This window comes from Scardinius erythrophthalmus (genome assembly GCF_964197995.2).
Source record: "Scardinius erythrophthalmus genome assembly, chromosome: 21".
NCBI classification, from domain to species: Eukaryota; Metazoa; Chordata; class Actinopteri; order Cypriniformes; family Leuciscidae; genus Scardinius; species Scardinius erythrophthalmus.
In genome coordinates, this window is record NC_138241.1 from 11,216,618 (window position 1) to 11,234,349 (window position 17,732).

Consider the following 17,732-nt stretch of genomic DNA (forward strand, 5'->3'; position numbering starts at 1 on the left):
ACTTAAAGAAGGGGCTTTGGAATCAAGTTAGGCTGACCTATGTTTTAATAGTAGAAAACCTAGAAGAAATAGTAGAAAACATATATAAAATAAAAAACAATTAGCAGACTTCTGGGTCCTTAACAAACTATTTGTCCCACTCTGACACTGACTAGATATATTTAAAATAATGTATGCCACTTTTTATTGGTAATACAAGACATTTGGCATTATCAGGATTGCATTATTATAGATTATATTCAACATTATATGTATAGTAGTTTAATGTAGTACTGGCACTAAAACTCACAAATTAATTTTGGGTGAACTATTCACAATACAGATTGTCACTATCCACGATACTTGTTGCATTTTTGCATTGCGATATATTGTGACTCGCCTAATAGATACAAATGTTTAATAATTCACACATAAAATTAATGTTACTTTTCTATTTGATGTTTTAAAGTTTTGTTCATTGATTTTTCATTAAGTCAATTCTGTTGGATAAATATTAAGATTTAGTAAGTAAAGTTAGTTGTCGTAAATGTAGTGTTGGACGATAAACGATCGATATCGAGTTCGCGATAAAATGTACGTCGATAACGATGATAGGCTCTGGATATTTTTACTCGATATGGATTAATCTAACTATCACACAGCAGAAATAAATATGACAACAGCTAGTCAGTAACTTGCATGTCGCTAATAATTATAAAAATATTTCTGCAAACAGCACGGTTTCCTCCAAACTCACACACACGTGGCGCTCACAGTGTTTTCAGCATCTGCGTCTCAATATGTGGACATGAACTCATTTCCAGAGCGGCTTTAAGTCACTTCAAGAGCTTTTCACCGTTTCATTTTAGAAAAAAAAACTACTGTCAAATTCGCACTGAAACGGAGAGATTTTCACGACATCCCGTCAAAATAAAAGTCTGGTTTAGCTTGAAGAAATTGACAAAAGATCAACTACGGTTTACTAAAATGTACTTCTCAAAGTAGCCTAATAATATTATTATTATTTCTAAGGAATATCATACAATATATATTTTTTACCCACGTTTCAAAATTATATAGTTCTGTTCATCATCATCTTATTTGACTAAATACAACAAATTAAATCAAATGAAAATAGCAATTTAAAACAAAACTTAATTTTGACTAAATTTTTTAAAGTTTATATACATTTGTATTCCATCATAAAAAAACAGAATCCCAAAAGAATAAAATGGAAAAAACATTATTCAGGGGAAAATAAAATGGACATCATGGGGCCTAAATTAAAAGGTAACTCTGTGGAGTTTAATTCTGAACAAACAACTTTACATTCATTCTCAAGGTCTAACAAATATGCGGAAGGAATTTCCTTCTCCTTTAATGGTAAATGAATATCGTAATAAATATCAGTATCATATGGGGGAATTCTTTTTTTGACCATATCACCCAGCCTTACATAAATGTCTCTTTACTAGCTTGCAACATGCATTTAATGATACTGATCTTTGTTTGACAAAGTCAAATAAACCTTTATTTCCAGACAGACATCACCTAAAGCATTAACAGTTGTTGAGAGTCAGATGTTGATTCAGTAAACAATTCTTCAGACCAATTCAAACAAATTAACTAGACCCTGAGTGCGATCTTCTTTTAGGCTAAACTCACAGTTACGGATACTTGCACCTCTGTTAACCATGGCACATTGCTTTAAAATTTCATTAACATGGATTTAAATCTGTTTATCTGCAAAAAAATCAGGACAGGGCTGAGCTCATGACAGAACTTGATAACATTTGATTGAAAAAAACAGTTGAGTTTCAGACAATTTTTTTTATTACAGTTACAAGACTGATTATAAGGGAGACCAAATTACAAAATCCTGCGTAACGGAAGTGAAACCATAAAATATCAAAACTAAAATCGACTGAGGATGACTCGTTATTTTGATGGCGGTCTTCCAGTGGTCCGTTGAACAGAAGTGGGCGGAGTCATTACATGGCTTCTTCAAATGAGACGATCACCAGGCTCAAAATACATGGAAAGGCTCATAACATAACCATAACAATGACATTTCTTTAAGACTCATAATAAAAAAAAAAAGAAATTCTCTCCTTTTCTAGTATATTAACAATTACCTGTTAGAACGACCATTCATAATTAGTCAAAACCAACTTCAAGAAACATTTACAGTAAAGCCAAAATGATTTGACATAAGCTAAGCAAAAGACTTTCTATTGCAAAACTTAATGAAACGATGCCACCATGTGGTCACCATGTCTAACTGCATGAAGGACTGAGTGTAGAAGATCATGAAACCGTACACTTCCCCAAGCTCCTCTATTCCTGCCTTCTTCACCTCAGTGCTGATGGATGGCAGAACCAGGAACGATGGGTAGATGGGTAAGAACAGCGCTTGCTAGAGCCGATACAGCAACGAATGGGAGATACAGGCGGGAGAGCTCAATCAAATGGAATCAAAGTTCATTTAGATTGTGATCTCATTCATTCGCTGTCAAATTTTATGGAGTTCACTGAGGTGGAGATGGCACCGCCAACATAACTGCCACGCTTCTTCTTGGTCTTTTCATGCCGGAAAGATTTGCCCTTGGTAAATTTAAGCACATTGTTGGCCTTCTGGCCCCAGTCTCCGTTGGCGCCCATCTTGAAGTAAATAATCAAGAGTCAAACAAATGAAACAAAGCACTGCACATGCACGAGGACAATCTCCTTACAGTAAACAATGGCCTAATATGCATTCACACGGTTAGAAACTCACCTTTGCGTCAAATGAATTGTCCGCCAGTCGGGGGTCCACTTCAATTTCCTCGTCTCTTACTCTACGGAAAGGAGCATTGCTTTCCTTTACAAGCCACACAACCGAGAAACAAACAGAAAATGCATTTAAGCAGAAGTGCATAACCAAACAGTCGTGGTAATATGGCTGTGTGGAGCTTCCAACAGTGGGAACGGAGAATTTACCTCTGCTAACAGACAATTTAATAATAATAATTTAAAAAAATGTGTCTGACAAAATGTGCGTTTTACCAGTTTTAAAATGTGTCCACCAGACAAAAATGTAATTCTGTTTGAAGACTTGGTCTAAACTCCTAAATGGCCACGATGCCATGTCTATTATGCCTGTTTCACATGGCAAGCCTCAGAGGAGCGCGAACAGCCCATGTTAACAAATGATTCGTGTCCACTGGTGCGTTTTCAGCTCATTAATATAGAAGATGAGGTTCACGCTCTTGCTTGTGTAAAGCTGAACTTCTATAGAAATGAAATGAAAAACGCTCGCTCTGCTTCTCGCCTGTGGACACGCACCGTGAGAGGGTGACCGTCACGCTTCCGACGTAAACGCTCTCATTCATTGATACGGGCAGTGACAAAACACGTGCAGCTGACGCTTGCCGCGTGAAACGGTTTAAAACTAAGACTTTAGTTAAGCTCTGGAAGTACGATCATCACACTGCAGCGTCGTGCTGCCGCTGATCTGCAGAAAGCAGCTGCTATGTGAATGTCATCTTTCCAGGAATCCGAATCCTCAAGCCCTGGGTGTGTTTGAATATGCACTGAGCCGACATCAACACACACACAATCACAGGCATTTACCTTCTGTTTGGTTCTGGGGAAGGTCTGAGGTGTGGATGTGGTGACTTTATTCTTGGGTGTTGTCTTGCTCTGTGTGCCTGCGATCAGGAGGAAGAGACAAAAAACAAATGCGAGTGCTTTAAAATGAAGGTTAAACCATTTACAATAAAAACTTACAACAGTTATACACTGACATTTTAACTGCGTCCTTCAACATTTCCAACATTTTCAACACTTCAACAGTGTCCTAACCAGGCACAAGGCTGTGTATGTTTTTTAGGACATCACATTGTTAGCTTACCAACATGCGAACTCAAGTCATAATTGAATACAATGGTGTTTAGAGTGTTCTCTTTATGTAAGAGCAGTATAGCTGTAAAAACATTTTTAATAGGGCTGCCGCTTTAACGCGTTCATTTAATTCATTGGTTATGGGGAAAAATAGTGTTTAAAGTATTAACCCTACTTGTCCTACCCCAGACCTCCGCAGGTCATCTTACATTGACTTTATTTTTGTCACAATCAAATTTGTAGAGTTTGTCTCTTATTTAGAGTGTCATTTTAATAAATAAATAAAAAATACATTTTGCATTTCACTGAGCCACCATTGTTTTTCTATGTATATTTACCCTTGATGTTTGTCTTTAACTGTTGCACTTACATCTTGCACAGTCAATTAAAAAGTTTAACTTAAAAAAAAAAATAGTCTTGGTTTTTTCCCCAATTCCACTGACCTTTGTCTTGAGTGAACGCAAAAACGCGTCCTCTGTGAACGTTCTAAATGGTGCTCACATCTCGCACATAAGTGCCATGTTTTTATAATAACATATCAAGTTAGTTTAACTCTAAACTTATACGTTACAAAATGTCTCGAGGCTTAGCTTTTTTATTTTCAAGTGCTCAGTGGTGCAGGCAAAATTGTTGAAAGTTTCGATTTTTTTGTGTTTATGTAATACATAACGCTCTGTTAAAGGTAATGAGAACTGGCCTGAGAGCCAGTAACACAAACACACGTTTGCATCAGATATATCGAGCGCTGATAATACCGTTTGTTGCTGAAGGGACCGGAGTCTTGGTTTCCTCTTCCTCAGACGAGTCCTCAGAAGAGCTGCTGGCTTTGGCTTTAGCAGCCTGTGCTTTTTTAGCGGGTGGAGTTTTGACGGCCGGTGTTTTAGACGGCTCCTCTTCATCAGAACTGCTGTCATCCGAGGATGAAGACTCTGCTGTCTTATTGGCCGGCGTCTTGGCTGCAGAGGTGGGGGTTTGTTTCGCAGCCTTCCCATTGGCGACTGCAGGCTTGGCGGGAGTCTTCTTCACTTCCGTCTCAGAGTCTGAGCTGTCGGATGAATCTGAGCTACTGCTCTCGGCTTTCTTCACGGCTGGCTTCGCGACTGGTTTAACTGCTGCTGCTTTGGGCGTCACAGTAGCCTTTACTTTCTTCTCGTCCTCACTGGAACTGTCGTCTTCACTGCTGCTGGACTTGGCTGTGGTCTTACTGGCTGGAGCCGGAGGTTTAGCAGCAGAGGCAGGGCTCTTAGCAGTAGCAGCCGCTGCTGGTTTCGGGGTCTCGTCCTCTGAATCAGAGCTGTCAGTCTCAGAGTCCGAACTGCTCCCGGCTGCTTTAGCTGCAGGTTTCGCTGGGGTAGCCGGTTTGGAAACCGGTGTGGTGACGGCTTTCTTCTGTGGTTCCTCATCTGATGAGCTGTCTGAATCTGAACTGCTTTCAGCGGGTTTAGCTGCAGGGGTAGATTTGGCTGAGGTAGCCACAGGTTTAGGTTTGGATACAGGTGTGGCAGTGGCTTTCTTTTGAAGTTCCTCTTCATCTGAAGAGCTGTCCGAGTCTGAGCTGCTCTCCGCTGGTTTATTTGCAGGTTTGGATACCGGTGTGGTGGCAGGTTTCTTCTGAGTGCTCAAAGGCTTGGACGTGGCTGCTGGTTTAGCTGGTGCCTCATCTTCAGAGCTGTCCGAATCTGTGGGAGGTAAAACAGATCTATAAGCTAATACAATCTTGAACATGGTATTACTCCATTTGTCTGGATCCCTTTACTTATACTTGCATCATTACAAACCTGCATGAACAACTATGATGAAACAAATGTTAGTTGATCTATTCCAAATAATGCAAAAAAAAGTCAAAACAGGCAGTTGAGATTTGCTTTAAATTAACACGAGTTCTGCATGCAAGAAAAAAGTGTCTAGATCCAATTTTAGTATATGGAGCTGTAAGATAGCTTACATTTTTGCGATGATATAAGCAATAACAAGAGTTATAATATAGTATATATTGCTTTACACCAGTCTACTGTATGCAGGGTATGTACAGATACTGTCAAATGCAATTCCAGGATTTTCAAGGACTTTAAGCACTGCTTTTTTTGCATGCACTAAAATGCATGTTTGGACTTTTTTAACTGAAAGCAATTTGCACTAATGTGCCATTGTTTTGTCTCAAAATGCACATCAGTAATGTTTTTTATTTTAAGGAACGCTTATAAAAGCTACTTAAATGTCCTAATTGAACTAAGACCTAGTCCTGTCTTAATCTAAGCCCTGTATGCAATGATTGTGCAGAGTAATGGTATGGGAACATGAACAAAGCCCTAGAATTTTCAATGAATAATGGCAAAATGGGCATAAACTCAGTAGCACCTCACTACAATTCTTTTTTGTAATAAGATGTAATAACAAAAGAAAACTAAGGGCTTTACTTGTAAAACTGTACAGCATTTCTTTGTAAATAATTACAAAAGTAATTACATTTCAATCTAATGATTTGCTTGGCCAATTTTTTTTAGATTTTCTGTCAAATTAGATATAAGGCATCCAAAATACAACTTATTTAATATATATTAAAACTATTATTGTTCAATAAATAATCATTTATATTATAATGTTGTTGACGTACTTGGTTTTGAGAAACAGTCTGATGGGGGTTTATCAAAGACTTCAGTGCAGGTTATATAGTTGCGCCAGTAGGTGGCGACAAGAGACAGTTTAAGAGCGAGTTAGTAGACCATTCATTAAAAAAAAATGCTGATTCATTCTGGAACGAAGCAAGGTTGTAAATGAAGAAGTTATTATTTTAACTTTGAACGACACCTTAAGGCGCAACCGACAAGCTGAATCTGACGCTTCACAAAGAGATCAATTCATTGACCAGTGCCATCCCAATCATAGGAAATCCCCTTAACCATTGAAAGGATATTATGACAAAGATCTTTTTTTAAATTGATTTTTCTTGACCTGAAGAAAGATGTATCATATGCCTGAAAATATATGAGCACCATCACACTCATAGCCAAGTGAAATGGCTCAATATCTACACTCACCTAAAGGATTATTAGGAACACCATACTAATACTGTGTTTGACCCCCTTTTGCCTTCAGAACTGCCTTAATTCTACGTGGCATTGATTCAACAAGGTGCTGACAGCATTCTTTAGAAATGTTGGTCCATATTGATAGGATAGCATCTTGCAGTTGATCGAGATTTGTGGGATGCACAGCCAAGGCACAAAGCTCCCGTTCCACCACATCCCAAAGATGCCCTATTGGGTTGAGATCTGGTGACTGTGGGGGTCATTTAAGTACAGTGAACTCATTGTCATGTTCAAGAAACCAATTTGAAATGATTCGAGCTTTGTGACATGGTGCATTATCCTGCTGGAAGTAGCCATCAGAGGATGGGTACATGGTGGTCATAAAGGGATGGACATGGTCAGAAACAATGCTCAGGTAGGCCGTGGCATTTAAACGATGCCCAATTGGCACTAAGGGGCCTAAAGTGTGCCAAGAAAACATCCCCCACACCATTACACCACCACCACCAGCCTGCACAGTGGTAACAAGGCATGATGGATTCATGTTCTCATTCTGTTTACACCAAATTCTGACTCTACCATCTGAATGTCTCAACAGAAATCGAGACTCATCAGACCAGGCAACATTTTTCCAGTCTTCAACTGTCCAATTTTGGTGAGCTCGTGCAAATTGTAGTCTCTTTTTCCTATTTGTAGTGGAGATGAGTGGTACCCGGTGGGGTCTTCTGCTGTTGTAGACCATCCGCCTCAAGGTTGTGCGTGTTGTGGCTTCACAAATGCTTTGCTGCATACCTCGGTTGTAACGAGTGGTTATTTCAGTCAAAGTTGCTCTTCTATCAGCTTGAATCAGTCGGCCCATTCTCCTCTGACCTCTAGCATCAACAAGGCATTTTCGCCCACAGGACTGCCGCATACTGGATGTTTTTCCCTTTTCACACCATTCTTTGTAAACCCTAGAAATGGTTGTGCGTGAAAATCCCAGTAACTTAGCAGATTGTGAAATACTCAGACCGGCCCGTCTGGCACCAACAACCATGCCACGCTCAAAATTGCTTAAATCACCTTTCTTTCCCATTCTGACATTCAGTTTGGAGTTCAGGAGATTGTCTTGACCAGGACCACAACCCTAAATGCATTGAAGCAACTGCCATGTGATTGGTTGATTAGATAATTGCATTAATGAGAAATTGAACAGGTGTTCCTAACCCTGGTTTCACACCGCAAGCGTCAGCAGCGCGTGAGCAGCACATATTTTTTTCGGCGTCCATGTTAATCAATGAGTGCATTCACACCGGGAGCAGGAGCAGCGCGTGAGCGTCAAGCAGGAGCGTCGCGTGAACAGCAGTGCAGCGGGGGTTTCGGCGTCCGGTCTATTTTTTGCTGTGCTGCTCACGCTCAATTAAAGTGAAAGCACACTTTTAATGCTTTTGATGGACAAAATAAATGTGATTTAACACAAAACGTGCTCAAAATGCACAGAATAAGCATGTCAAGAGTTTTAACAACAATGCCAATGTCTAGTGTTTTAACAATTATGCCAGAAAAGAAAATTAAGTATAACAAAAATGTATTTACACATTTAAACTTTTTAATTAGCCTATTAGTTTTGGGTGAAAGTAAGGTGTATTATTATAAAAACAAAAATGTTGAAAGAACTGACCCATTGTTTGAAATGGTTATATTGTCTGCCAAACACGGTTTGCAGCCGCTGCTGTGACGCTGTACTACGCTTCCAGTGTGAATACTCGCGGGAGTCTGCTGCTGCAGTAACGACGAAGTTGCGCGGATGCGCCGCTCGCCCGCCGCTCACGCTTGTGGTGTGAAAGAGGGGTAATAATCCTTTAGGTGAGTGTATATCAGACAGGCTGCAGCATTAATTTAGTATGAAAAGATTATATTTGTGTTTTTTTTAAACTAATTTTATAATTCAAGCACTTTTCAAGTACCTCTTCATAAATATGGCTTTTTTCAAGGGTTTTGCAGGACTTCCTTTAAAAATAACAATCAAGCACTTGAGATTTGCTATATAGTACATAATGTGAGTGCACTATATATGTTTCCAAGTAATTTTGGATATAACTGGATGTAATGAAAACAACTGACCTGAACTTGAGGAATCATCTTTCTTAGCAGTTGTCTTCTGAGGTGCAGCTTTAGCAGGGGTTGCCTTTGGAGTAGCAGCTTTTACAGGAGTTTTCTTTTGAGGAGCAGCTTTAGCAGGAGTTGTCTTTGGAGTTGCAGATTTAGCAGGAGTTGCCTTGGCAGGAGTAGGCTTTGTGGCCGGTTCGTCTTCCTCAGACTCTGAGCTGGATGATGAAGATTCTTTTGCAGCAGGCGTGACTTTAGCTGGCGTTTTCTTGGCTGGCGCAGGTTTAACCGGGACAACTTTAGCTGCTGGTTTCTTGGCCTCTTCATCGTCAGAGTCTTCAGAGCTAGAGGATTCATCTGCAGCTGGAGTGACTTTAGCAGGTACGGCTTTAGCTTGAGTGGCTTTAGCAGGTGTAGATTTAGCAGATGCAGCTTTTGCAGGTGTGACTTTGACAGCTGGCTTTGCTGCTTCGTCCTCTGAGCTTGAAGAATCTGAACTTGAAGAGTCCTTTTGCTGAGCAGGAGCAACCTTTGTAGGAGGCTTCTTAAGTGGGGCTGCTTTCACGGGCACAGCTTTGACCGCTGGCTTCTTTGCTTCATCCTCTGAGCTTGAATCTGAGAAAAAGAAAGTTCATTAGCACTCAAGTGACACACAGGGGAAAAAACAAACCGCCAAAAGTGACTTAGTGGCGATAATCTGCAGAGAGTGACGTACCAGAGCTGTCAGAACTGGAGTCCTTCTTAGCAGTAGCTTTGGGAGTCACAGTCTTAACTGCGGCTGCTTGGAAAAAGGATGGGAAAAAGAAATTATATTTTGCTTGAAGAAATTACACCTATACCAGAGATGCAAATTAGCCTGTGCTCCCTATGTACAATGCATCCGCTTTTCGTTTTATGTGCTGAAATCACGCTTTTTGATCCTTTGGTTCCTATACAAAATGTCGTTTTAGGATTAACAGGGTTCCTACACATTTTCAGACTCAAATTTCAAGACCTCATGTCAAACGATTTTTCAGACCATATCTAACAAATGGTTCACACTGCATTATTTTCGGTAAATAGTAGTCATCTGTAAATATTTTAATTTTCTCTGTTTTTCATTGGTTTTCTCAAAGTGATAACACGCACTTGCATGATGAAAAGAAACATATCGGCCGATACCGATATGTTAGCCTATAAATCGTGCATCCCTAATTTTCTGTATTCAAAGTATAATTTATAGCTGATTAAATGCCTCTCATAACTTATTGCTGTAGTAAATTCTACAGGACACTAGGGCAGTGCAATTAATCAAAAGCGAGTTTTGATTTCGGCTTCCAATGACTTTGAAACTACTATAATCGAGATAAAACTATTATTGTGCCGCATTCCGGTGTGCTTTGCTCCTCCTTAAAAGCGTGCAAATCAGTAAAATCGTGTAACATGATTTTCGTAAAATGGGACGAGCTTTATATTAAAAAGAGTTATTAAAGGAGAACTCGGCAACTCTAGCGAACTCTAGTCACTTCTTCGCTGATTTTCCCTTTTGTTGTCGCATGTTTTCCCCACGAGCTCCCCCTACAGCTGTGGTGGGGCGTATATTTCACAACACAGTCGTAAAAAACTCACTTGCGGCAGCCTCCTCCCCCTCTCTACTGCTGCTCATGTGCGTTTGTTTTGATCGGAGCAAGCCAACTGTATCGCGTGGAGCTATGTCTACTGAGGTGGGTAATCTGGTAATACATCATAAATGCGTGTGTGTTTATGTCGAATTGCCGTAAAGAAATTGCCGAATTGCGCTCGTTCTCGCTTTCGCTTCTCACGAGACTTCCAATTTCTATCTTGCCGGGACGGTAGTGAACAAGTTGCAAGGTTGGTTTTCCGCCTGGGAACGCTGGGGGGAGCGGGGAAAGTCACCAATATCACCAGAACAGGTTGTTTAACCATCCAAATGATTTCTAGACAGTTTTATTAAGTTAAAAAAGCTACCAAGTTCTCCTTTAAAAGTGTGTGTCAAAATGCCTGGCTTTGCGAGTATTTACGTAAACCCAGTCAATTATGTCTTAAGTGAACCGTAAAAGTTGTGTATCCAGTGTGTAACAATTTTATGTTGAATCCATGCATTCGGTCTTAAAGTTACAGCAGGTTTTTCCTATTGTTTGTAATTTGCTTTTTTGTTTTTATTACATTACTGACGGTTTACTTATATTCAATTTGAGGACCTTTTTTTATTTTATTTTTACCAACATTAGTTTGCCTAGTATTCTGCTGAGATATTGAAATTGGTATTGAGAACTATGAAAATTACAATGTAGAGGTCATAGCAACCTTATTTCCAGCAAATATATTTTTACATATTTAAAATCTATATCACCATCGTAAAAAATACATATTACTATAAGGATTTGGTCATATGGGCTGCTCACAATCGAGTTAAATAATAGTGATTACAATATTATTAAATATTGGTTTATTATTTAAACCAAAATAATAGTGATTATGATTCTGGCTTAATCGAGCAGCCCTACAGGACACCTCAAACTCTTACCGGGGGCTTTGACTGGAGCACGAGTTGTCAGTGCTGCAGGGGGCGGGACGGCACTGAACTGTCCTGTGAATAGAAATGCTTAATTTCACATTGGAGTCCTTTTTTCAGAAAATCACTTTTGCCTCATATAAGGCGCGCTAAGGTTTTTTAACAAATGTTCAAATTAAGTATGTTCATGACAGACTCTAGTCATATACTGTCCTGAAAAGCAGTTGAGATCACATGATCTGGTGAATGCTGCACCCATGATGAAGTTTTCAGTGTAAAGTCCAAGATCACTGTAATATTGGTAATATAAGCCAGAAAAACCCTCTTTTTAGTGCACTTTTAAGACAGATGTAAAAGAAAAGCAGTAATACCAGTCTTGGCTTTCTTAGTAGGAGGGGCATCTTCCTCGTCTGAGGATGACTCCTCACTGCTGGACTCTGCAGGGGCCGCAGGTTTGGCTGGAGGGGTCTTCACCGGGACTGCTGCTTTTACTGCTTTCTGTGATAGTGAAAGGAATATATCAATCTCAAATCATCAACAAAAACAAAACAAAAAAACAAATTGCATATAAATGTGGATTTGTGAAAGTTTCTTTCACATTAGCATCTTAAGTACATAAATCATGGTTAAGACTAGTTTATTCTTTTTATCTTAAAAAAAAAACCCTAATGTGAATATTTAACCTCAGACAAACTGCTAGTTAAATACAAAGTTCCCAGTATGTTAGCCAAAATAAAAAAGAATTGTTCCAATCTCATTTGATTATATTTTAAAGTAGGGGTTTGCGATATCACAATTTTTTATCTTGGGCAATTAAAAGTCTCCACAATTTGCTTTTGAAGAAATATCGTAGCATCACGCTACAGTGCACTCTATCAGTTGCAGTTCTGGCGCCTCCGTCTCAACATACTGTACAATGCGACGTACACTCACATCACGTGTTGAAGTGAAAAAGAATCATGATTAAATCGTGAATCATGATTTTCCTGAAAATAATCATGATGTGATACTTTTGCCATACCATACATTTAATATGATCTAAAATTTAACTTAGTAAGTAATTAAAACAATTTGGGAAACAGAAAACATGGAATTTGGGGCAAAAAATAAAAAAAGTACTGAATTCTGATGCATGATTCTGTTGCATGTTAGTATGTTAAAAGACCTTAGCTGGAGCCTCGTCCTCAGATTCACTGGAGCTGTCCTCACTGCTGCTGCTGTCCTGCTTCTTCTGAGCTGCAGGGACAGGAGTGGACGCCGATGTAGGGGTTCCTGCCACAGGCTTGGCCCCTGGAGACCACAGATCATCACTTTGAACATGCAACTGACTGAGTAAAGCTAGTATGCCCCCGAGTAATGCACGGGTGTAGTAGTGATTGAGAATATGAACTCGTGCTTCAGCTCACCTTTAGCTGGAGTTTTGGCGGGCTCCTCATCAGAGTCGGACTCTTCACTGCTGGAACTGGTGTCTTTCTTTCTGGCTGCTGCCGCCGCTGGCTTAACAGCAGGTTTCACAGCTGCAGGTTTCTGCACAACAATTCAACACGCCGAGATTCAGGAAGAGGCATTCTAGCAGAGAAATCCCACACGCTCATGTAAACATCAACTTCCTGACCTTTGCTGCTGTTTTAGCCGGAGCTTCATCCTCAGAGTCACTGGAGTCTTCAGAGCTGCTCTCTTTAGCGGCTACAGCTGCTGGCTTCTGAGGAGCAGGAGCTTTCACTGGAAACACACAGTACTTCATATCAGTGTACAATGTAGTGTTGAAAAACAACCAAGAAATTAACACTTTTATTCAACAAGGACATATTAATTTGATCAAAAGCATCAGTCTAGACATTTATAATGTTACAAATATTTCAATTTCAAATAAATGCTGTTCTTTCTATTCATAAAATAATCTTTAAATATTTTTCACTTTTCCACAAAAACTATTAAGCCTTTGATACAGTGTATGCAGCCTTTTGTGAGGATAAGAGACAAAAACAAAGTACAGTTTGAAATCAAGAAATAAAAAATACTGAAACCCAAATTATGTTCATGACGTTTTTCTTCACGAACACTGCAAGAAAATACATTCATTTTCTACTCTGCAACAACATTTTTATTGCTGTTTTTCTCTGGCAGCCGCAAGACCAGCCGAACGCTGTGAGTGTGTGTTAGACATCAGGAATGGTGAGAGAACATTGTGCTTGGTATGTTTTTCATTTCCAAACCTAACTTGAGTCTTCAGCAGACAAAGTTTAAATCCCGTCTGGCTAATGCGTTTCCCATAATGTTCATGCATTAGGTCAGTAGGCGCAGAGTAGGCATCTTTTGTGGCTTTTCGAACACATGAGCGTTTACACCACGAAACCAATCCAGTCGAATGAGTGTTCGATTACCTCTGGAAGTGGTCGAAAGTGGAAAAGCTCAAGACGACCTAGGGTTGGGTATCGAGAACCGGTTCCATTTTAGAACCAATAACAAATTTCCAAAAACCAGGGATTCGCATTTTGATTCCGCTTTACCGATTCCAGGTCATGTGACAAAAACCAACCGACCTTTCCGTAACAACATTGAAAGCTCGGTTGAACATCTGATCATAACTGTACAGGGTGGGTTTTTATTGACCATCTCTATATATCTAGTAGTAAAGCTAATGCAAGGTCTAGAAATCAATTAATACTTTGCTGATACTTCCTCGTCATCATAGAAGGCACAGTTCATGGTTGCATAACAATGACAGCTGCCATGGGAGCGCAAGCGCTTTGGAAAGCAGGAGACAGCGGAGCGGCCGGGCTTTCCGCGCGTTTTTAGGCGTGATATGTGAACGGCCGGTGCCGGTAAATATAGCTGTATTGATCTGCCAGGACCTGCTCCCACAATGATCAGATTTCATTACGCACATGCGCTTGTACGTCACCATTCACCATGACTGACCGCAGCAAGCGTTCAAAAGTTTGGTTATGTTTTTCAAAAAAAAAGACAAGTACATTTCATCCAAAGGGAGGAAGCACATGAAATATGATGAAGCATTTGCTTCAACACTGCATTAATTTAAAGGAATGAAAACATGTTTGAGTCGATGTCTCCCAGCCACAGCGACGCAACAGATATATCTAAAATTAGCAACAGCAGCATCTCTCACTCAGGTAAAAACATACAGATGAGCCAACTGCATAATTCAAGATAAACTGAGAATCTATTTGGTTTAAAATCATTTTTGTTTTGATTAAAATGGAGATCACGATTACATCTACGCAGAATAACATGTTCCAGTCTATTTTAAAAAAAAAAACTAATTTGATTCATTATTTAAAACACTTTTAAACTAATTAATTCAGTGTCTCATTAACCTGTTTAATGAGTGGATGATTCACCGTTTTTGAATAAATCTCAAGTTTTCTTGAATAAATGATTCAATGAAAAAAAATTTAACAGTGCTACCTTCTGGAGTAATATTGTAATCAACACAACTCCTTTCACTTCAGCCATTTTATTGGTTATTGCTTAAAATTAGCAAGATAATTAAAGAAATATTACTTCAAAAATATGCACTTTGTTTTTGTTTTTTTAAATACTGGAATCAGAAACAAGAACCGGATTCGATAAGCAGAATCGCTTAAATTGAAGAGGATACCCAAGCCTACTTAGACCCCCTTCACACTTGTATTTAGCGTCCTCCACTTGTGATCCGATCGACCAAAACGCATCTCGATACCAGGTGTAAACAGGGCCATTAAGTGGAATCCTAATAAGAAACTTGTTAAGTCCCTATGAGAAAGATAAAGTGACAGCTATGTACCTTGTACTGCTTTCTTGGCAGGTGCTGCAGCTTCCTCTTCACTGCTGGACTCTTCACTGCTTGAACTCTCTGCATCTTTCTTTGCTTTCTTGGCTGACGGGCCATTGACAGTCGCAGGGCCACTGGTGACCGCTTTACGCTTTTTGGTTTCTGGAGACCTTGAGGAAAGAAGTTGTAGTGATTACAACCCAACAGTGGAAATGACAACAAAACTACAGGCATGTGCAAGAGTGAGCTACAGTTGCCATTCAAACAAGTAAAGATAGCTTATACATACTTCACCCAGAAATTGAAGATGTCCAGGAGACTGTCCTCATTTTGGTCCTGGGGTTTCTGATGAGAGGAAACGGATAAGATTGCAAATTATAAAACTTAAATACCCAAATGCTATATGCATGTATGTAAAGTAGTAGAAACTCAAAATTTGAGGGGTGATCAGCAGCAGCAGAGACACTCTAAAACTAAAAGATTAAGACTTCTGTGGCTATATAAAACATTTGTAAGAATAATTAATGCAGATTATATCAATTTTGCATTCTTGTTTTTTTTGTCAACTGTTATGTTGTATAAATGTATTAGGCCTACTCTTAATATAAATGTATTACTTAGTTATCCCAAGCATTATATGTTTTACTGTAAGGTCTGTAAAATGTTATACATTTATAGTTTGATTCCAACATCCAACACTGAACCTGTTGCAAATGTCTATCTAAGGAGAATAGTGATGAATATAATTAATTCTGGACTAAGAATAACAATGTAAACGTAAAAAAAAACTGCTGTAATGGCACAGGTCGAAATTATAAAACAACCGGCAGAAATTAAATGTATTAAAGCACATCCTATGAAGCGGTTCGTAAACACGTGTTCGGCACAAACTGCGTGTCAGTTCCACGCGCGTGCAGAACTACGCGCCCCGATCGACACATCACAGGACCACTGCCTCCGCGCGCACGAGGGCTTCTAATAAACACGTGAAAGGCTCTTACCACTTTAGACTGCTTTATAAACTCTTTCGCAGCTTTGGCGAACTTATTCTCCACGAGGAAAGAGTACACATGCTGGTAGAGATCGCTGGGCACCTTGCCGTCTTGCGCCATCTTCGCTGCACTCATGTGGAGGAGGAGCGCTATTGGCTATTTCAACGTCACGTGGAGCCGATGAAAATGGCGCACGATGAGTGCGTCACACTTAATGTACGATTATAACATTTTCGACTTTTAGATAGGACTTGCTGAATTCTTCTTTCATGAATTCGGGGTTTTTGAAATCCCACAACCTCCTCCTCCTTTACTCGACTTAAAATTCTTGCTTCCATTCCCCTGTACTCTCTCAAATGAAAAAGCTATTATAGTTGACTTTTTCAATGAGTTCAGTGCCTTGTAGCTTATCACCCCTTGTGTAGATTTATGGACACTATTATTTTATTTTATTATATAATTTTTAATTCGTTTAATGTCTTTTCATTTGGATTTTCAAAATTCTACCACTGTCATGATTGTGTCTGCCTTTTGTAGTTTTGTTGTTTGTTATTTGTTAATATTTTTCACTTGATGTCTGTTTTGTTTACAAATGTACACGTATATTTGTCTGATTTTGATATTTGAAAAGATATTGACTTTTAGAAACCACTGTATATATTTTACTTGTTATTATTTAGCCTAGATATTATTTTTGTTATAGACGAGACCAGGGTAGTTTTCAAATGGTAAAGCTGGCACAAGAGCTATCTCTTTAACCCTGTAAACCCCGACATATAAAACAATATAACATATAATATGACCTGGCTAAAAAGTTTTAAATGGCTAAAATGTAATTTGAAATTCTGAAAATATTTTCACTAAAATAGATATTCATATCATTATGCAGATGACTTGCATATGATCAGTTGTCGCTCTATATATAGGCTATTGTAATAATTAGTGACGCACATTTGTGAATTTGTCAAATAAATGGTAGTTGTGCACACATTAATAATTAGCACCAGGCCTATTAATTTGTAGTTGTTTGTGTGTGGGTTGTGAAATGCTTAAAAAACGCGAAAAGAGAGTCTCAAAATCCAAATGAATCAGACTCAGATTGACTCAGAAAAGACTTCAATGAATGAACGTGTCACCTGATCCACAAACATTTGTATTCACAAAAAATGTCTCTATTTGTACAAATTGCTACACATTCATTCAGTTTAGAATTTTGCACACAAAAGTTGAAAGGCATTTGGTTGTAGATATCTTTTATCAAGTTCATGGATTATAGTGCTTGCACGTGTTAAACTGATAGTTCACTTTGAAATTAAATTTTGGTATGTTTTAGCTTACCTCAAGGGCATCCAAGATGTAGGCGTCTTTTTTTCCGCAGTAAGTTTCAATTTTGATAGTTTTAGGTCAAACCGTTCTTGTCTGTCAGTCGTATAATGCAGGTCTATGGTCACTGTCTCAAAGAGCATGCACAG

At 39.0% G+C, this 17,732-nt stretch overlaps 1 protein-coding gene across 4 annotated transcripts; it reads right to left on the bottom strand.

Moving 5' to 3' along the window:
- Positions 1–1,141: 1,141 nt before the first annotated feature.
- On the bottom strand, positions 1,142–16,398 carry nolc1 (nucleolar and coiled-body phosphoprotein 1). Of its 4 annotated transcripts, none has more exons than XM_081351955.1 (14): positions 16,270–16,398; positions 15,558–15,613; positions 15,281–15,438; positions 13,109–13,215; positions 12,900–13,020; positions 12,659–12,783; positions 11,865–11,991; positions 11,506–11,568; positions 9,694–9,756; positions 8,994–9,593; positions 4,617–5,540; positions 3,592–3,668; positions 2,756–2,839; positions 1,142–2,640 (listed from the first exon to the last, which is right to left on the bottom strand). In XM_081351955.1, the coding sequence occupies exons 1-14, from the start codon at positions 16,393–16,395 to the stop codon at positions 2,482–2,484; spliced, it is 2,790 nt and encodes a 929-aa protein (XP_081208081.1). In that variant the 5' UTR covers positions 16,396–16,398; the 3' UTR covers positions 1,142–2,481. The 4 variants fall into 4 exon arrangements, with proteins under 4 accessions (XP_081208081.1, XP_081208083.1, XP_081208082.1 ...); XM_081351957.1 differs by having other exon boundaries at positions 1,265–2,640; positions 2,756–2,816; XM_081351956.1 differs by having other exon boundaries at positions 1,265–2,640; positions 2,756–2,816; positions 9,694–9,759.
- Positions 16,399–17,732: the final 1,334 nt, after the last annotated feature.

What these genes read in the sequence shown, in the direction of transcription:
- nolc1 (XM_081351954.1), bottom strand. Translation starts at nt 16,395, where the DNA reads ATGAGTGCAGCGAAGATGGCGCAAGACGGCAAGGTGCCCAGCGATCTC. An exon ending in TACTAAGAAAGCCAAGACTG is followed by an intron (nt 11,569 to 11,864) that starts GTATTACTGCTT and finishes TTCTATTCACAG; the next exon opens with GACAGTTCAGTGCCGTCCCG. An exon ending in TGCTCCAGTCAAAGCCCCCG is followed by an intron (nt 9,760 to 11,505) that starts GTAAGAGTTTGA and finishes CCTTTTTCCAAG; the next exon opens with CAGCCGCAGTTAAGACTGTG.